The sequence below is a fragment of the Delphinus delphis genome, chromosome 18, assembly GCF_949987515.2.
Source record: "Delphinus delphis chromosome 18, mDelDel1.2, whole genome shotgun sequence".
In the NCBI taxonomy this organism is placed as follows: Eukaryota; Metazoa; Chordata; class Mammalia; order Artiodactyla; family Delphinidae; genus Delphinus; species Delphinus delphis.
In genome coordinates, this window is record NC_082700.1 from 12,634,242 (window position 1) to 12,656,187 (window position 21,946).

General features: G+C 37.2%; 1 protein-coding gene and 1 long non-coding RNA gene across 16 annotated transcripts in view; one reads left to right on the forward strand and one right to left on the reverse strand.

Annotated features, from left to right (window-relative positions):
• The window catches only part of SUPT20H (SPT20 homolog, SAGA complex component), a 39,287-nt gene extending 33,917 nt beyond the window's left edge, over positions 1-5,370 (reverse strand). For 3 of the 14 annotated variants that reach the window (XM_059996073.1, XM_059996070.1, XM_059996065.1), the window contains exons 1-2: positions 4,991-5,182; positions 2,739-2,834 (exon numbers count right to left, since the gene is read on the reverse strand). In XM_059996073.1, the coding sequence (XP_059852056.1) occupies positions 2,739-2,741 (3 nt within the window). In that variant the 5' untranslated portion in view covers positions 2,742-2,834; positions 4,991-5,182. Of the gene's footprint in view, positions 1-2,738; positions 2,835-4,671; positions 4,969-4,990; positions 5,190-5,215; positions 5,234-5,258 lie in introns of those variants that run through there. The other 11 variants (XM_059996072.1, XM_059996071.1, XM_059996066.1 and 8 more) reach the window with 10 other exon arrangements.
• Positions 5,371-5,494: 124 nt separating this feature from the next.
• Positions 5,495-21,946, forward strand: part of LOC132413827 (uncharacterized) — a 266,817-nt gene continuing 250,365 nt past the window's right edge. The window contains exons 1-2 of one of the 2 annotated variants that reach the window (XR_009516815.1): positions 5,495-5,617; positions 17,779-17,867. This is a non-coding gene — a long non-coding RNA (uncharacterized lncRNA). Of the gene's footprint in view, positions 5,656-17,778; positions 17,868-21,946 lie in introns of both variants that reach the window. The other variant, XR_009516816.1, reaches the window with a different exon arrangement.

Below are 21,946 nucleotides of genomic sequence, written 5' to 3' on the forward strand. Positions count from 1 at the left end.
AGGCTATCCTTAGCACGTTGTAATGAATTTAAGATACCATCAGTTATATGCCTGAATTATTATTTAACATTAAGAAAAACGTGCTGCCAATTATAACTGTAAGATGTCACTGACTGTAGACACATTATCACTTCAGTAATTAAAACGTAAAAGCAAATGCATCTTAGAAATGATGAAAATATAGTATTATTATTACATGTACAATTTGAGATCTACTAGTAGATCCCCATCCTTCATTGATTTCTTAGAGACCCTTATTATAAGGCAAGAGGGAGAAATAAGGTGGTTAACTGTCTTCCTCATTTGTATAGCATTCTTCTGTAATGATACCCAAGAAAAAAAAGTATTAGATTTAAAAAAAAATTAAGCAAATACACCACCACTGATTTCTTTCTGGTTTTGTGGTTTGGGTATCACATAGAGTTACAGCATTTTTCATTCACAATGACAGTCATTTTTAATTTCACTGAGAGGCAAAGAACTTTCAATTTTTATTTACAAGAACCTATATTTTTGTTTTATTTTGCAGACTCCAATACTTCAGTCTACTAAGTTGCATGGAATAAAAGCTCCTAGCACCCACCAAAATCCCTAGAGGGTAGGGAGAATAAATATTGCCAGACTTTGGAAATCAAGAAAAAGTTGAAGAGACCCTGTCCTCCTAGTCCTAAGGACGGAGAATACATATGATTATAAAAATAGTTGGCCTTTTTTCTTTTTATTTAATAGATCTTTATGGGAGTATAATTGCTTCACAATACTGTGTTAGTTTCTGTTGTACAGCACAGTGAATCAGTCATATGCATACATACATATGTCCCCATTTCCCCTCCCTTCCACCCTCCCTATCCCATGTCTTTAGGTCATCGCAAAGCACTGAGCTGATCTCCCTGTGCTATGCTGCTGCTTCCCACTAGCTATTTTACATTCAGTGTGTATATAAGTCGATGCTACTCTCACTTCGCCCCAGCTTCCCTCTCCCCCCCCCCGGCCCCCGCCACCCCGTGTCCTCATGTCCATTCTCTACATCTGCATCTTTACTCCTGCCCTGCCACTAGGCTCATCAGTACCATTTTTTTTTAGATTCCATAGATATGTGTTAGCATATGGTATTTGTTTTTTTCTTTCTGACTTACTTCACTCTGTATGACAGACTCTAGGTCCAACCACCTCACTACAAATGACTCAATTTCGTTTCTTTTTATGGCTGAGTAATATTCCATTTTATATATGTGCCACAAGTTCTTTATCCATTCATCTGTTGATGGACAATTAGGTTGTTTCCATGTCCTGGCTATTGTAAATTGTGCTTCAATGAACACTGTGGTACCTCTTTTTTTTTTTTTTTTTTTTGATGTGGACCACTTTTAAAGTCTTTATTGAATTTGTTACAGTACTGCTTCTGTTTTATGTTTTGATTTTTTGGTCCCGAGGCATGTGGGATTCCTAGCTCCCCGACCAGGGATCGAACCTGCAATCCCCTGCACTGGAAGGCGAAGTCTTAACCTCTGGACCACCAGGGAAGTCCCTAGCTGGGCTTTTTAAACAGCAATAGAACCCCTACATATCAAGCATCTAAATGGAGTTAAGTAAAAAAGTCTAAAATATGCCAGTATTTCAAAAGTTTGTTAAAATAAATTTATACCAATTTAATTTATTAAAATATCTTATGGGCAGATTTCAATGAAACTGTTTCCCAGGATTCAAGATGGGATTCTTGAGAATAAACTATTTTCCAACATAAAAACATAACTCTGAATATGTACTCTTGACAAAAACACAAGGTTCTTTTAATTATTTTGGCCATAAAACCTTCAAGTAAGTTTAGATCAAAAAATTATAATAAACACAATCAAATGTATACTCTAGGACAATTTCAAACAGCCAGTCTTCTCAAGTAAATATTTAATCTTCTGATATCAAAACTTTAAAAGCTCCAGTGAGATATACTTGCATATGTAAACACTAGTATCGTTATATTCACTATTGCGTTCAAATACTTAAGAGGCAAGTGACTGGCTAATACGAACGCAAAATATAAGGCAAGGTCAGAACCCCACTGCGATAGCTTTTCTCTAACACTGCAAGGGTATACACGCAAGATCCCAAGAAGAGAAGATATATGTTTTCTGAGGTTTATCCAACATGGTGGTTAATGTTCATTTATCCTCTGTCAAATGCTGCTGTTTTTTTAAAACAGAAAGTGATTTTTTTTCTTTGTCTTTAATTCTTTAAAGGCAAGAGTTAAATGCCCAGCCCTAAGTATGTTTACTGACTCTAAATGGTAAGTAGAAATCTGCCATTAGAAGTTTAAAACTAATGCTGCTTAAATGTTATTTGCAGTAAGCAGGTTACATTTGTTGTTAAAAATTTTTTTAAAATCTAAATTAAGAGGAACTTTAAACTATGAGAAACCTATGCCCCCAAAACTATTTGTATTTATACCCATCCTTCTTGCCAATGATTTCGACTATAGTAAAGCAGACAGAAGTAATTATTTTTTAATACTTCACAAAAATAAGAACAGATAGATTATCTGTGTAATCTGGATATGATTTTAACACTGAGAGATGAGTCCCCTATTTTGTAGAGAAAATTTTGTATGTGATTGCTAAGTAATTTCCCTGTTAGGGTAACTTGGGCAGCTTACAAGAATATTTCTGTTTCGTACAGATACCTTTATCGAGATGAAGGAAGAGAACATTCTAAGAATATTAACATACTAAGGTGTAGCTTACCATTGTGGTATAAAATAGAGGTCCAAAAAGGAGAAAACTTATGTGCGTTGATGAAGTGGGGTGAAAACCGTACCTTTAGAAACCAGTCTTAGAGTACTGAAAAAGCAAAAATAACACAACCCTTATATTAACATAAAGCTCTCAAGAGATATGAGATTACTTAGTAATTAACAAGGAAAATTATTTGAGGCATATATATTTCTAAGACCCTTTAAAAATAATTAGTAACAATAAAATTCATTATATGACAATCTATACACTCATTGTTGAAAAGCTGTAACTAGGTAGGGCAAAATACAGTTTGCAAGCTAAAATCATTACTCAGTTTCTTAAAAATGTTTAACACCCAGGAGAGAATGTTTTTTAATTTCTTCTATCATCACAGTTGCTGCTTTCATTGTTACTCTGGATTATTTTAACAGCCTGCCCTCTGGCCGTGGTCACTGCACCGTTCACTTTACAAATCATACATTTCATCATACCTGCTGATAAAAGTCCTCTAATGCTATTCCCCCAAATGCCCCAGGCTACATTTTCCAATGCAGCTCCAATTCTTCCAGCCTTTCCCCTCTTCAAGCAAACAAGATACACTCCTGAAGAACCTCATTCCTCTAACACAAACTCTCATCGTGGCTGCACAAGAAAGTAACCTTGGGAACCTTTAAAACGTGGGATACCCATGCTCCACCCTCCAGAGATTCTCATTAATTGGTCTGGAGTAGGGTGCAGGGATCACCATTTTTGGAACTCTCTAAGTGATTCAAAGGTGCTGCCAGTTTAACTCGACTGCTATATCCTCTCTGCTTCCCACAGAAATAGTATGTTTGCTCTGAGAGTGATGCTAAATAAAGCTTATTTTTAATCTAATTCTTTACCTAACTCCTTGTAACCACCCCTGTGTCTATACACAGCTGAGCACATCTTTAAGCGACAGAAAACACTATTTTCCGTGTTAAATTGTTTTGGCTCGCTTTGGGTGAACCCAAAGCTTAAGTTTTGCCAGTTCAGGTTTGGAAAAAAAAAAAGGAGGGGAGGGGGTGGAAAAAACAGGAAAAACCCCACAAACGACCAAAAACTACAAGCACCATACAGGTTCCAGGAATAATCATTTAAAAAACGAATAAGACAGTAATCCTACTCTAGAAGAGCTCATGAAAGATTTACGCTGAATTTACGGTGAAAATTTTCTGATCGTTGAATCTAAAGATGAAGATACACTAGGTAGAGGCGAAATGTGATGATGACTATCTCTTGTCACTAAATTGTGGGGGATGGTGGAGAGGAAGGCTTAGTGAATTTAAACTAAGTACTAAAAAACACAATAACCACTTACAAACCAAACATTCTGACTGTATACAGAACTTACTAGAACCCTGGAAGAAAACCATTGTAATTATCATCGTCTTCATTTTACAGAATAAGGCTCTCAGAACTAGTGACTTTCCCATGATCACACAACTAGACCGGAATTCAGACCTCTCTTTTTAATATTAAGATTCTTTCTCCTAAATCTTACAACCTTCCAGACCACTCAATCCAACACCCAGTTTTAGGTTTTTTTTTTTCCCCGCGGTACGCGGGCCTCTCACTGTTGTGGCCTCTCCCGTTGCGGAGCACAGCCTCCGGACGCGCAGGCTCAGCAGCCATGGCTCACGGGCCCAGCTGCTCCGCGGCATGTGGGATCTTCCCGGACTGGGGCACGAACCCGTGTCCCCTGCATCGGCAGGCGGACTCTCAACAACTGCGCCACCAGGGAAGCCCCATTTTTAGATTTTTGAAAGCAAAACATTTAAAGGCCTCGATTCTGCTCAGACTAATAAAATTTTTTTTCTTAATTTTGACCTATTTTTACCATTATGGTTATCACCCATCGTACACGGTACTCAATCTGACTCCGAAAATCGTGCTAATCACTTTCTATTGGGAGTCCTACTTCATTGTACGCAGCCCCTCCCTGGTGGTGGTTATCAGAGATGGCTTCCAGCGGCAGCTATTCGCCAAGTTTATTTCTGAACTCCCGAGAACCACGGCGAGGAGCAGTGATCAATTCTGAACGTCGCCATCAATCCCACTGACTTCCTCGATCGACGTGAGTCTCCTCCAACTGCTCAAGAATTTGTTTACAACTCAGACTTTACCTGAAAAACGGCGCAACTCCACAGCGCAGCGAACAACCTTTATTCAATATGGACACCGAGAACCCCGCCCCCAAAGAAGCGCTACGCGCAATTCTTGCGAGTTTCCGGAAATACCTGTAACTGGAACCCACGGGTCAAACCTAAGATGAAAAGCGTGGCTTGGCAGCACCGCGAGAGGCAACGGAGGGACCGCCGGGAGGGCGGCTGGCTCGACCAGGCCCACCGCGTCTCTGGGGACACCGCCTTCCTGCCTCGGGCTCCGGGCCCCGGAAGCGGCGAAAAGCCACTCGGGAAGCCGCTCGCTCACCTCTGACCCCACCCTGAATCTCGCGCGCCTACCCTGTCCTCCGCAGGCGCGCCACGGCCACCCGTCGCAGCCCACCTGTGCGGGCCGCAGCCTCAGGATATCGCTGTTGGCTCGACCAGAACGCGACGCGCCGAATTCGGCGCCGCGCTGCCGGCTACGCGCCCGCCCGCCGCTCGCTCCGCTCGCTCCGCACGCCCCCTTGCCCGCACGGCGCCACAGCTCAGCCGACCGCCTGTTACGGCGCCCGCGCTTCCGATTGGCGCGCTGGGCGGGCGACCGTGGGCGGAAGCGGTAGAGGTGGGAAGGCGGGGCCGCGGCCAGGAGGCTCGACGCCAGGATGCTCTCGCCTGGGACTGGTCCTCGCGAGGCCTTTTGTGACTAAGGCCCGGTGTTGGGGCGAGGCTCACGAGCGCTTTCGCTGGTCCGGCATCCAGGTCCGTAAAACGAGAGGTAGCGTGTGGCTCTTTGTGAGGTAGGGAGCCCTGTTTAATTTATACAGTGAAAGAAACTTGGAACAAGCTTTCCTTGCTCCTCCCATCCTCATGAAAGGGAAAGACACCATTCCTGTATTTACTAGTGCAGGCCTTGCAGCCTATGATAGTCTATCAATCAAGTGCCAATGAATTTAATGCCATAAAACAAAACACCTCACTGAAGAGTTGTAAAGATTCAGGAACGGAATAACCAGAGCACATTGCAATGTCTGATTGTAATTCTGTACCTTTAAATAACTTTGGTTGTTGGGTTATAAACTTTTAAAAAATGATTATTGAAGTGAAGCTCACAGAATGTGAAATGAAACACTTTTAAGTACACAATTCAGTAGGCTTCAGTACATTCACAGTTCCGTGCAACTACCAACCATACTGGTTCCAAAACAATTTCCTCACCCCTGTTAAGCAATTACACATTATTCTTCCCTCTCCCAGACCCTAGCAGACCCCAACTGCTTTTAGACTTTAAGGATTTACCTAATCTGGGTATTTCACGTAAATGGAATATGTGACCTTTGCATCTGTCTGCATTCACATAACATAATGTTTTCCAGGTTCATCCACCTTATAGCAAGTATCAGGACTTCATTCTTTTTTATGGCTAATATTGCATCTTATTTGTGTGTATATACCCCAATTAATTCATACATCCAGCGATGGACATTTGGGTTGTTTACACCTTTGAGCTACTGTGAATAGTGTTGCTATGAATATTTGTGTCGAAGTATTGTTTTGAGTCCCTGTTCTCAACTCTTTCTGGCATATACTGTTAAAGAAACCTGGAATCTGACAGTAATTCAAGCGGTAAGAAAAACAGATTTTATTCAGGAACTATTGCAGTAGGGAGAAGAGACCTTAGTATAGAACTGGGTTCAGTTACAAAAACAGCATAGACAAGTAAGGATTTAGAGCCAAGGTGGGGTGAGGAAACAGTGGATGGAAATTTCCTAAAAGGAAATATCAGGTGTAAGGGCTAAATTCTGGCCAAACCGACTTGAAAGGATTCTTAACTGAAGGCAGACCAGGATGATCAGCTATTAACGGTGGGGGCATGAAGAATCCAATCAGATATTGAGGGTGATCAGATACCCGGGTAGGGGTTCTTTCTAAACTGACCTAGCTGGATTCTTACTACAACTGGTTGATGCAGACCCCACAAGACCGATACTAAAGTAGAGGCTAAGAGGGCTTAGAGGAGCCTGACTAAAGTTTAGTCAAGGAGAGAGTCTTTGTCAGTACCCAGGAATGGAACTGCTGGGTCATATGGTAATTCTGTGCTTAAATATTTGTTCAGTCAATAAACTGTTTTCCACAGTGGCAGAGACATTTTATATACTGATAGCAATGTATGACAGTTCCAGTTTCTCCACATCCTCACCAAAACTTTCGTCTTGTTTTGTTTTTGATCATAGCCATTCTAGCGGGTATAAAATGTTATCTCATTGTGGTTTTGATTTGCAGTTCCCTGATGGCTAACGATATTAATTGAGAATCTTTTCATGTTCTTATTGGCCATTTGTATATATTCTTTGGAGAATGTCTATTCAAGTCCTTTGCCCATTTTTAAATTGGGTTGTTTGTTTTTTTGTTGTTTAAGTTATGAGTTCTTTATATATTCTGGATACTAGACCCTTATCAGGTATATGATTTACAAATATTTTCTCACATTCTGTAGGTTGTCTTCACTTTCTTGCTAATGTTTTTTGATTTTCAAACTTAAATTTTTGATGAAGTCTAATTTACCTATTTTTTTCTGTTGTGGATTGTGATTTTGGTGTCATATTTAAGAATCCATTGCCAAATCCAAGGTCATAAGGATTGTTGAAAACCATCTCTGCACTTCGTTTTACACAAAGCAGAAAGTGAATTTATCACAAGGATTTCAACCTGCAAGCCAAGAAACTTGAGGCTATGGGAGCGACGACTTCCGAGTTGCTCACAGACTAAAGAGTTTGTATAGGGTAAATGCAGAAGTAATTTGGCTTTTTCAGCTGATCCTTATTTGGATCAGTGTAGTTGTGTCAGGGGACCAAGGAAGTCCAAAGACAGCATGAGCAGACTTGGTCTTTGGGGATTGGCTGGCATCCTCTGCTGATTTCTGAGGAGGGCTGTAAATTCCTGCAACTTACATTAGGTAAGGTAAAGTTTTGTGTTTCTTTAATGCACCTGTGTTGTCCAACTCCATTTTGTCCCCAATATAAGTGACTCCATTTTAGTTTTGGTTCTACAGAATTCACCCCTATATTCTTCTAAGAGTTTTATGGTTTTAGCTCTTATATTAAGTCATTAGTCCATTTTGAGTTTATTTTTATATACATTCTGTGGTAGGCATTCCATTTCATTCTTTTGCATGTTGTCCCAGAATCATTTGTTGAAGTGAATATTCTTATCCGCAATGAATGGACTTGACAACCTTGTCAGAAATCAATTTGCCATAGATGTATGGGTTTGTTTCTGGAGTATTACTTCTACTTTGTCCATCTTATGTCTGTCCTATGCCAGCACCACACTGTAGCTTTGTACTAAGTTTTGAAATTGGGAAGTGGAAGTCCTCCAGTTTTGTTCTTTTCCAATATTGTTTTGGCTCTTCAGATCCCTTGCAATTTTATATGAGTTTGAGGATCAGCTTTTTCATTTTTGCAAAAAAGACAGCTGGGATTTTGATAGGGATTCCATTGAATTAATAGATCTCTTTGACAAGTATTGTTATCTTAAAATATTAAGTCCTCCAATCCGTGAACATGATGTCTTTCCATTTATTTAAGTCTTCTTTAATGTTTTTTCACAATATTTGTAGTTTCCAGTGTACAAGTCTTTCCTCTCCTTAGTTAATTTATTTCTATCTATTTCTGTTCTTTTTTTTTTTTTTGAATGCTATCTTAGTCTGTTTGGGGATGCTATAACAAAATCCCACAGAAGACTGGGTGCCTTAAACAACAGAAATTTCTTTCTCACAGTTCTGGAGTCTGGGAAGTCCAAGATCACAGTGCTGACAGATTTGGTTTCTGGTGAGAGTTGTCTTCCTGGCTTGTAGAGAACTGCCTTCTCCGGGTGTCCTCATGTGGTGGTGAGGGAGAGAAAGGCAGCTCTGGTGTCTCTTATTATAAGGATACTAGGCCCTCTTTCCAAAAAACAATCACATTGGGGCATAGGGCTTTAACATGAATTTTGGGGGAACACAATTTAGTCCATAGTAAATGCAATTATAAATGGAATTTTTACTTAATTTCCTTTTCGGATTATTCATTATTGATGTATTAAAAAAACTGATTTTTGAGTGTTGATGTTGCACTCTGAAAACTTGTCAAATTTGTTTATTAGTGCTAATACTTGTGTGTGGTATGCATGCGTGGGTTCTTTAAGGTTTCTTTTTTTTTTTTTTTTTGTGGCACGCGGGCCTGTCATTGTTGTGGCCTCTCCTGTTGCGGAGCACAGGCTCCGGACGCACAGGCTCAGCGGCCGTGGATCACGGGCCCAGCCGCTCCGCAGCATGTGGGATCTTCCCGGACCGGGGCACAGACCCCGTGTCCTCTGCATTGACAGGCGGACTCTCAACCACTGCACCACCAGGGAAGCCCTAAGGTTTCTTTATATAGGATCGTGTCATCTGTAAATTGAGGAAGTTTTACTTATTCCTTACAGTTGGGATGCCTTTTATTTCCTTTCCTTGCCTAATTGCTCTGGCTAGAGTCATTCCTTCATTTTAAGGAATTGGCTCATGCAGTTGTAGAGGCTGGCAGGTGTGATCCACAGGGCAGGCTGGTAGGATGAAAACACCAGAGCACTTTGTAGTTTTAACAACGCCTGCCCTCAGTGGAAACTAGTAAACCAGAGCCTAATCTGCTGGTTTTATTAGAGCCTAGCTGACCTGGGGGAAAGGAGATACCCAATTCCAGCCCACTGTAGCCATGTGTCTCACCTGTGGGTGGGGGAATCTGAGAAACACTTGTGAAGTTCACAGTTCGGGGACACAGGCTCACTAAAAGACTGAGACCTAATTCAAGGACTGTAGACTGCTTCCCTTTCCCAAACCTTACCACCACATAACTAAAGGTCTATTTACAGCAGTCCTTTTATCCAGTACATAATGTCTAGCTATCAAGAAAAAATTACAAGGCATACTAAAAGGCCAAAAATACAGTTTAAAGAGATAAAACAAGCATCACAGCCAGACATGGCATGGATGTTGGAATTATCAGACTGGCAATTTAAAACTATGCCTCCTGATGTAGTGTATTTCATATTATTACTATTTATGAATTATGTTCATAAAAACAGAAATTGAATCTGAATTGAATCAAGCCCCTAGGTCTAACTACCGGTTTACTTGAATAAAGAGGCACAGAGTAACTTGTTAAAGTGACAGCATGATAATACAATCTGCCCAATACATAGTGTAGTAAACCATAAGAAAACTGAATGTGAATTGGCTATGTGATATTAAGGAATTACTATTAACTGTTACAGGCTGAATTGTGCTGCCACCACCCCCCGCCGCCCCAAATTAATATGTAGAAGCGGTAATGTCTAGTACCTCAAAATGTGATTGTATTTGAAGATAGGACCTTTAAAGAGGTGATTAAGTTAAATGAGGCTGTTAGGGTGGGCCCTAATTCAATATGACTGGTATCCTTAAAAGAAGAGATTAGGGCACAGATTGAGAGAGAGACACTAGGGATGCCAGCACACAGAGAAAAGACCTTGTGAGGGTACAGCGAGAAGGGGCTATTTGCAAGCCAAGGAGAGTGGCCTCAGAGAAAACCAACCCTGCTCTCACTTTGATCTTGGATTTCAGCCTCCAGACTCAGAGAAAATTAATTTCTGTTGTTTAAATCCCCTAGTCTGCGGTATGTTGTTATGACAGCCCTGGCAAACTAATACAATAACACTAGATGGAATAGTGATTTTTTTTAGTTATGAGAATAAGAAAAATGGACTTTGTGTATTAGAGATACAAAATATAGCATTTACAAGTAAATAAGTAAATAAAAGAAAAAGAAAAAATAAAAGAAACAAAATTCTGTTAGGATTTTAAATCCTATTTAAATTAATATGCCAAGTATAATTTTATACACAAACTCAATTACCTGTATATATTATATTCCTTGAAAAAAAGGAGGCAACTTCAAACCTGTAATAAATGTTTAATATGTCCAAAAAATGTATTTCAAAGTTTAAGCTTTAGTGGATAAACGGTTATCTAGAACGGTGCCTTAATTTTTTTATTAGTCTTTTAGGCTTAATTAAATAAAAACTTTAATAAGGTTGGGAGGTAAGAAAACAAGATTTGTCATACAAAAAAAAATTCAGTACTATAAGATTTTTATTTAACCTCTTGATCCTACATCTGATAGCCTTTCTCCCACACTGAAAATGTTGGTCCCCAACTGCATCAAAATGATGATTGTTTTGTCCCACATAACATTTGCAACCATCTCAGAATAACAACACTAATGCTACCATCGACAGTATAATCACTGGAACATTTAAAGGTTTTTATTGAAGGGTTTTTTTGTCCTTAGACTATATACTACTGGAAATGCATATACAAATTATGAGTTTTTTTAAGTCGTTTAAAATAATTTCTTTCTGGATGGCTATGTCAACAACTTGATACAGGGAAATATTTGTTTTTGCTTCTGTTTTTAGGAATTGAAACTTTTTTTAGTTCTTAGCAATTATTTTATAATTTATTTTTATAAGTATTTAAAATAATTGTATAGTTACAAGTAAAATCTATAAAATAAGATTAAACTCAGAAATTTTAGTTTCTATTCCAGTTCCTTCATCCTGTTTCTCCCTTCCTCAATTGGTAACCATTATATTTTAGGTTTTTGCTTTATTCTGCTATTTTAACATGGTATACAATATAATAGATATAGATAAATACTTATATCTCCTGTTACTAATACTAATGGAAACTGGTAAATAAACAGATAGAATTAAACATTTATCCTGTTTTTATAAATCACTGTACCTCAAGGGATTCAGTTAATTCATGAGTGGAAATTTCTTTTTAAAGAAAAATAAAGACTAATAAATTCAGAATTAATAGGATCAGATTTTCACCATTTTGAAACTCCAAATGAAATAATTTACCTAGTCATTGATTGGTTGCTAACATCACAGAAAGAGAAACTAGCTAGAAAGGACTCTTGCAAAAAAGCAAAAAATCCAGTCACACCTCTTTGTAGCTAACTAGTTATTTACAAAAAATAAAGAAGACAAAGGAACATGTTAAATGACATTACAGGGATACAGTCAGCCAGATCCAGAATATAGGAAACTCTGCAGAACACAGAACAGTGTTTCCTCACAAATATATCAAAAGGAAAAGAGAGAGGAGTGGGAGACCCAACAAAGAAATTGTTGAAAGCAAACTATAAAAATTTGAGATAATATAGAAATTTGAACACTGATTACATATCCAAAAATATTGAGGAATTATTGCTATTTTTTTAGGTGTGATAATGGTACTGTGGCTTGTTTTTTTAAAAGAATCTTTATTCTTTAAAGATATATCCTGCAAGGATAAATACTGAAATGTCTATAGATGAAATGATATGTTTCAGATTTGCTTCCAAATAATTCATGGGGACAGGAGTGGGGGAAATGGGTGTGGGTTTACGTAAATCAACATTAGCCATGGATTAGTCATTGTTGAAGCTGATGAATGGGAGGCCATTATACTCTTTTTTTGTACTTTCGTACATTTTTTGGAAATACCTACCAGCTGTGCAGGCCACACAGTGACAACAGGAAGGCCCAACAGGCAGGGTTTTCTCTACTGCCTGTCTCCTCCTTGCTTAGCTACTTTACATACTTTCAAAACACAGATCATGTCATATCTCCGCTGTTAAATTTTTTCATTGAGCCCCCAGGGTCCACAAAATAAATTATGCATCCTTAATATGATAGTAACCCTCAGCAGTCTGATTCCACCCATGTTTCCAGACTGAGTCTTTCACAATAACTCCTTTGACACACTGGTGTCTTATTAGCTATCTCGTCATGAAATATCATTTCTTTCTCTCTGTTTCTCTCTAGGGATGTTATTTTACTTTGTATTTTCCTCCTCAATAACTTTTCTGCTGAATCTTATATTGCTTTCTAGGCTACATAATGTTATCACTTCTGACACTTTCTGGGATTCCTCAGTTGGAATTAGTTTTTCTGATCTCTGATGTCCCCAAATGCTTTATTTTCATCAACAGGGCCTTACAGTTCACTCAGCTTAACTAAACTTTAGACAGGCTTCTTCCCTCTAGGCTCATGACTTCCCTTTTCTTAGAGCATTTACTTCTGACAACTTGTAAATTCTTTCTCTGCCCCTTTGATATGTAATTTTTTTTTTTAGAATTGATTTTTTTAATGGCTTTAAAAAAATTGAAGTATAGTTGATTTACAATGTTGTGTTAGTTTCAGATGTATAGAAAAGTGATTCAGATATATATATATATATATACACACACACATATGTATATAAGGTACACACATAGGTATCTATTCTTTTTCAGATTCTATTCCATTATAGGTTATTACAAGATATTGAATATAGTTCCCTGTGTTATACAGTAGGTCCTTGTTATCTATTTTATATATAGTAGTGTGTATCTATTAATCCCAAACTCCTAATTTATCCCTCCCTCCCCTTACCTTTTAGTAACCATAAGTTTGTTTTCTATGTCTGTGTGTCTGTTTCTGCTTTGTAAATAAGTTCATTTGTGTATCAATTTTTATTCCACATATAATTGATATCATATGATATTTGTCTGTCTCTGATTTACTTCACTTAGTATCATAATCTCTAGGTTCATCCATGTTGCTACAAATAGCATTATTTCATTATTTTTATGGCTGAGTAATACTCCACTGTATATATTTACCATATCTTCTTTATTCATTCATCTGTCAACGGACATTTAGGTTGCTTCCATGTCTTGGCTATTATAAATGGTGCTGCTATGAACATTGGGGTACATGTATCTTTCAAATTAGAGTTTTCATCTTTTCCAAATATATGCTCAGAAGTGGGCTTGCTGGATCATATGGTAACTCTATTTTTAGTTTTTTAAGGAACCTCCAGAGATGTAAATTAAAAAAAAAAGAGGCTTTAACCTCCTCTCTCCCCTTTGAAATGTAATAAATAATAAAGGAAGATATGCTCCCATCACTCATTGTCTACTGGGAGAGTAGGAGCCTAACCACCGTGGGTGCCTAGCTCCAGGTTGTAAAAGTACCCCCTGTCATGAAGATAAGACAAGTTTACTTTTCCTTTGGGTAAGGCCAGTTAACCCAGGTGGTCTACAATGTCCTCACCCCAGCTCTTAAAACCTCTCCTACTATAAAATTCTTTGCTTCAAAGGACACAATCAACAGAGTGAAAAGGCAACTCATGGACTGGGAGAAAATATTTGCAAATCATATATCTGATAAGGTGTTAATATCTAGAAGATATTAAGAACTCCTATGACCTGACAACAACAAAAAAAACCAACTCGATTGAAAAATGGGCAGAGGAGCTTCTGGTTTGGTGAAAGTATCCACATGCCAGGAGGGTGGGGCCACCCCAGTTCCTTGGGGACAGAAGCTCCTGCTCCTGGGACTCTTACGTACTTCATCCTGTGTACCTCTTCATCTGGTTGTTCATCTGTATCCTTTACAATATCCTTTATTAATAAACTGGTAAACGATTTTTCGGTGGTTCCTATAAGCTTATTCTTCTGGATCATCATTTGTGTCATTTTATCAAGAAAGAGATTATTTCAAGGACTTTTTGAATTATGAGAGCTAATAAGCTACATAAGGGTTTTTTTTTGAAACACAAGGGAAGGCTGTTTGGAGAGAATGAGAGAATAAGATGAAGGTGATGGGAGGACCAGTGCCTAAGTTGAGTTTGTAATAGTTTCTCAAGTTGCCTTGAAAGATATCTGCACTTTATTTCTGTTTTTATAAAAATTGGAAGTCAAACGAAGAATATAGTATGTGATAGATTGATATGTTTTTCATTACTTGAGAACATGGACTATTTTCTCTCCTATATATTTAGCTGTTTTGGCTTTGAATCTTCATAGTTCAATCAGTGTAATATTGAAGGAAGCCTCTTAGGTTTTACTGAAGACTCAGCCATGTTTTCTTTTTTATTGACTGCACTGGAACTAAATATATCTTGGCAGAGAAAACACACTGCTTGCCACCATTTGAAGTACCCACTGCCCATGGACATAATTGTCCATCAACCCTATAGAGATCTGTAAATTTGTTTGGAAGGCCTGCAAACGAGATTCATCCAATGATAAGTTCTCCTAAGAAGAAGCTGGAGAAACCACTGAAAACAAATATACTTCTCTTATCACCTACCTTAGCATCCACTGTGGCTAGTTCCATGATAGAAAACAAAGGAAAATATTTTATGACAAGTGGCAACATTTCTGACTGATTTTTAGCTGTATCCTTAACAGGGAATAGATGTGTGTGATGTGTAATTATTCAACTGTTACTCTGTGTGTGTGTGTGTGTGTGTGTGTGTGTGTGTGTGTGTGTGTAATACTGAGAAGTTCATATCCTAATATACTACATTTTAAAGTTTTAAATAATGTCATCAAGACTATGTGTTGTACATCTACAGAGCCAACACACATGTCATAAATATTGTTATGAATGCTAATAATCAGCTACATGTTGGGTAAATGCATTTAGGTTTAGAAATAACAAATTATTGGGCCATCTGCTATATTTCTAATTGAAAGGCTTGGGGGAATGTATAAGTACTCTAAACTCTTACTTGCTGTGGAAAAATTTTACTCATCACTGAATTATTACTTGGCCTTTGAAAATCATTATTATTTGGCTCCCTTGGAGAGATGGATAATTTACCTAATATGGACAAGTACTTTCCTCCCAAGAGGGAGTAGTTTTACTAGCCTGTGCCTCAGAGGATCAGAAATATACATGGGCAAAGGACTTGAATAGACATTTATCCAAAGATGTACAATAAGCATATGAAAAGATGCTCAACATCACCAGTCATTAGGGAAATGCAAATAAAAACCACAGTAAGATACTACCTCACATCCTTTGGGATGGCTATACCAAAAAACCCACAAAATAACAAGCATTGGCAAGGATGTGGAGAAATCAGAAACCTTGGACACTGCAGACGAGCATGTAAAATGGTGCAAATGCTATGGAAAACAGTATGGTCGTTCCTCAGAAAGTTCAACATAGAATTACCATGTGATCCAGCAATTCCACTTCTAGATATATTCCCCAAAGAACTGAAAGCAGAGACTTGAACAGATATTTGTACACCAGTGTTTATAGTAACATTATTTACAATAGTCAAAAGGTGGAAACAACCCAATGTCCATCAACAGATAAATTCATAAACTGTGGTGTATACATTCAACAGAGTATTTTTCAGCCTTAAAAGGGAACGAAATTCTGACACATGTTACAAGATGGATGAACCTTGAAAACATTATGCTAAATGAAATAAGCTAAACACAGAAGGACAATTAATTGTATGATTGTACCTAATGAGATACCTAGAATAGTTAAATTCATAGAGACAGAAAGTAGAACAGTTTATCAGGGACTGTGGGATGGGAAGAATGGGAAATTATTGGTTAATGTGTATTGAGTTTCCATTTTGGAGGAATTAAAAAGTTCTGGAAACAGGTAATTCTGATGCACATTTGTGAATGTACTTAATGCCACTGAATTGTATATTTAAAATAGGTCACAATAGTAAATTTTATGTATATTTTCCTATAATAAAAATATTTAAAAACCACCAAAACAACTCTCCCATTATTTGTTTCAGCAGAGTTGAGTTTAGACTGTGTTCTGATCTCTCTTAACTATTTAGATAGCCTTGAGTAAAGTCTTCCTTACGTTTTTAACTCTGTTGGGGGCAATTTTTGCTTTGACAGTTTGTAATTCTGGCTTTTCATTGTATGTACCATGCATTATATATACTTATTTGAACACACATCTGTTTCTCTGTGGTATTTTAAGCCCCTTGAGGTTGGGAACCATGTTGTGTTCATACTGTCATCACCCAGAATGCATTTCCTGGTGTCCTTACAAATTAGAGCCTCAAAAATTTTTGCTGAAAACAATTTAAATTGTTTCTATTATGCACGGAGAGTTTTCCTGTGTACAAGTAACATCTTTTGGCACCAAATGGAATAGCTAGTACTGTATTAGTATTTTCCTCGAACAAATTGTTCTCTTTAAAAAAATCTAGATCCTATATATCTTTTTAAAAGTTTACCCAAAATAAGCATTGTTGCAATCAAAGGGTAACAGGCTAATGTTATTGCTAAAGGATGCTTTTGTCCCCTGGGTGGAGCCTACCTGGGACAATTCCATAGCCCCAACCAGGTTGGGAAAGTCACCACACTTATAAGAGATTCCCTAAATCATAATGATTAATTTATTAATAATTGGTATAAAGATGATAGTTGAAACCAAGGAAAAGGAGAAGTATGTGTGTTGGCTGTAGAGGCAAAAGGCTTTGCAAAGAACCCTGAGAAATGTCACTTGTATTGCTAATTGTCTTGAGGGAAAATTTTGTGCTTAAAAAACCTATTTATAGTTGCCAGTGTTTTAATGAATATTCAATTTATTAAAATTGTAGACGTGTAAATTTAGATCTTTTAAGCCTTTAAGCTCAAGGTATTCATTTTATTATAAACTTAGTCAATTTTGTTTTGACTAAAATAGTCTCTTTTTCTAACTCCTCAGTGGATTCTTACATGCCATGAAATCTGAGAACCATAAGAGGGGTTTCTAAATTACAGTGAACGAATCTCTAATTCTTGAAGCATTGTCTCAGTGAGGCCATAAAGAGTTAAGTTTTATAGATTTGGCATGAAGATTCCATAACATTTTCAGTTCTCATTGGCACAGGTCAAACCATAGTTTCTTTTAGCCAGCACTGGTTTCAGGAGAGTGTGTCTGACTTTCTTCCAAGGATGATCCTGATAAAGAAAGAAAGCAAAGGAAAAGAAAGCAGGAATGGAAAACAGAGTTACACAGCAGGCCCCAGTGCAGAATTTGACTTTCTCTCTCTGCCGCTTTCTTCCTTTCCTCAGGCAAACTTACTGAACCAGTACTAGTCAAACTCTGAAGATCTCAAGGACTTGCTCTGTTTCGTGCTTGCATCTGTAATGCCTACTGAAATGTGAGTGCTTACTGTTCATTCATTCATTCAAGAACTATTTATTGAGAGCCTGTAATATACCAGGCATGGTTCTAGCTGCTGGCAATGTTAATACTGACCAAATAGCCAAAAATCCATGTTCTCATAGAAATATATCCTAGTGGGAAAAGACAGACAACCAAAAAATAAGTAAGAAGAACAGATAATATGTTAAACGTATCAGTATCCTCCAGGCAAATATCACCAGGAACACACCTGTAGTTGAACAACTTGGGTTTATTACTTGTTGCAGTGAGGGAGAACTATCACCATAGGGAACTGTGGGGGAGCTCAGTAAGAAGGTATTAAAAAGAACCTATTATAGGATTTAGGCCTTGGCTGGATAACTTTGGGGAGGTTCTAATAAGTGGAGATTTTCTTTGGAATCCATGTTGTCAGAAAGCAGGGACAATTTTATAATTGTGTCCTTGCCTGTTGTTGACATTCTGTGAGATTGTTTATGGCCAACAGGAGAACACCATGGCCTAGCTGTGAATATCAGGCCAATTTCCAGATTTCAGGGATTTTTGCTTTCTCAGATGATAAGTGCCCTGAAGAAAAAAAGTAAATCAGGGAGAAGAGATAGGGAGTTCTGGATGGAGCTAGGTGGAGTGGTTTTGATTTACAAAAGGATAGTCAACAAAAGACTCCATGAGTAATTAACATGTGTGCAAAGATCTGAAGGAGGTGAGGAGGGTGAACCCACAAGTGAAAGGTGGGGAAATGAATAGAGGGGAGAGAGGAAATCCTTGACACATTCCAGGAACTGTAAGGAAACCATGGGACTAAATGGTTAGTTAACAAAGATAAGAGAAATGACCCAAACTAAGGTATTGCTGCTAGATACAGAGTGCCTAACCAGGTTATCCAGCACTGAGTGGAGTTCAAACTGACTTTAGCAGGTCCTGGGTCAAGACTGGACCACTTTTTGGTATGCTAATTAGGGGTATTGATCCAGGATTGGATAAGTCTAGACTGGATTATTTTAAAAAGCAGGTTTAAAATAAATAAAATAAAAAATATAAAAATAAAAAGCACGTTTAGGCAGACTTTATCTCTCCAGCATCGTCTAAGAGCAGTTTCTCAAACAGGTGATGAGCTTTGTGCTGGCACAGAGCATTCAAACATTTGCTAAATGCTTTAACTCCAGTCATGGGACCTCCCTAAACAGATTCCACATAGAGAAAACCTGAAATCATCTTAAAATGTGTGTTGCATGAGAATGAATTCTGAGTTATGAAAATGCTTCTTCTAAATTGTAACTAGACAAGCTCTCTCATAACAATACTTTAAACATTTACTGTGTAAATTTTCACACGTTAATCTCATTGAACATTTTAACTGCCTTAAGAAATAGGGTAGGAATCTTTCCATTTATATTTGGTTGAACCGTATGAAATTGCTGTATTTTACCATTTTTAACCTACAAAAATGGCAGTTACATTTGGTCCTACCTAAAAGGTGAGGAAATTGGAGAAGTTAAGAAAGGCAAAGGAGAGTTAGTGGTAGAGTTTCACAACTCCTATACTTATGTCTCCAGCCTAGATTACTCCCCTGGACTCCATACTCATCCACATCTCCTCTTGAAAATCTGTCTAGTAAGCTTCAAGTTTAACATGGTAAAAACTGCTTCAATCAAAAGACATAGAATGGCTAAATGAATTTTTAAAAAGTATATGCTCTTTCACTTTAGCTTTAAGAATGTGTACAGACTGAAAGAGAAGGGATGAAAAAAAGATATTTCATGCAAATGGACACCAAAAAAAAAAAAACAGGCTTAGTTATATTTATATCAGACAAACAGACAAAATAGAGTTTAAGCCACAGTCTAATAATAGGCAAAGAAGGTCATTATATAATGAAAAAGGGGTCATTCCAAGACAATATAACATTTGTAAATATACACCCAACATGGGAGCACCTAATTATATATAGCAAATATTAACAGACGTGAAGAGAGAAATAGATAGCCATACAGTAATAGTAGAGGATTTCAATACCCCACTTTCAACAATGGATAGATCTTGTAGATAGCAAATCAGTATGGAAACATTGGTCCTAAACTACATGTTATATCAGATGAACTTAACAAACATATACAGAAATATGAACTTAACAGAAATATACAGACCATTCCATCCCAACGCAGCAGAATACACATTCTTCTCAAGCACACATGGAATATTCTCTAGGATAGATCACGTTTGGCCACAAAATAAGTCTTAATACATTTAAGAGATTGAACTCATATCAAGCATCTTTTATGAAATCAGAAATCAATTATAAGAAGAAAACTGGAGAATTTATGTGGAGATTAAACAACATGCTTCTGAATAACCAATGGGTCAAAGAAATCAAAAGGGCAATCAAAAAATATTTTGAGACAAATGGAAAAACAACATACCAAAACTTACGGGATACAGCACAAGCAGTTGTAAGAGGTAAGTTTATAGGAATAAACACCTACATTAAGTTGCAAGAAAGATCTCAGATTAAAAAAACTAACTGTACACCTCAAAGGACTAGGAAAAAAATCTAAGCCCAAATTTAGTAGAAGGAAGGAAATAAATTTAAAAGAGTAGAAATAGAGACTAAAAAAAGAGAATAGAAAAGATTGAGCTGCTTTTTTTCTTTAAAGATAAACACAGTTGACAACCCTTTCTAGACTCACCAAGAAAAAAATAGACTCAAATAAGAAATGAAAGAGGATACTTTGCAACTGTTATCATAGAAATACAAAGGATCATAAGAAATTACTATGAACAATTATATACCAACAAATTAGACAACCTAAAAGAAATGGATAAATTCCTAGAAACATACAACCTACAAAGACTAAATCATGAGGAAACAGAAAATCTGAACAGACAAATTGCTAGTAAGGTTATTGAATTAGAAATCAAAACTCTCCCAACAAATGAAAGTTCAGGACTAGATGGCTTCACAGAATTCCACTAACCAATTAAGGAAGTAATATCAAATATTCTCAAATTATTTCAAAAAACAGAAGAGGAGAGGACATTTTCAAACTCATTTTATGAGGTCAGCACTATCCTAATACCAAAGCCAGACAAGGACACTACGATAGAAGAAAATTACAGGTCAATTTTCACTGGTAAACATAGATGCAAAAATCCTCAACCCAATATTAGCAAACCAATTCAACATTACATTAAAAGGATCTTACACCATGATCAACTAGGATTTATTCCTAGGATGCAGGATGGATCAACATCTGCAAATCAATCAATCATATTGACAGAATGAAGGATAAAAACTATATGATCATCTCAATAAATGCAGAAAAATTATGTTGCAAAATTCAACATTCGTTCATGATAAAAACTCTCAACAGACTGGGTGTAGATGGAACATACCTTGATGTAATAAGGGCCATATATGACAAGCCCACATTGATTATATCTTCATCATAATCAATGATGAAGAGTTGAAAACTTTTCCTCTAAGATCAGGAACAACACAAAGATGCCCATGACACTTGTGTTCAATATAGTACTGGAACTCCTAGATAGAGCAACTAGACAAGAAAATAAATAAAAGGTATCCAAATTGGAAAGGAAGATGTAAAACTGTCTCTATTTGCAGATGACATATATAGAAGACCTAAAGATGTCACCAAAAAACTGTTAGGACTAATAATCAAATTCAGTAAATTTGCAAGATACAAAACCAATATACAAATATCAATGCATTTGTATACACTAATGACTATTAGGAAGAGAAATGGAGAAAATAACTCCATTTAGAATTGCATCAAAAAGAATGAAATACCTAGGAATAAATCTAACCAAGGAGGTGAAAATCTGTACACTGAAAACTATAAGACATTGATGAAGTAAACTGAAGACATAAATAAATGGAAAGATATTCTGTGCTCGTGGATTGGAAGAATTAGTATTGTTAAAGTATCTATACTACCCAAAGCGATCTACAGATTTATTACAATCCCTATCAAAATTCCAATGGCATTTTTCACAGAAATAAAAAAAACTCCTAAAATATGTTTGGAACCACAAAAGACCCCAAATGGCCAAAGCAGT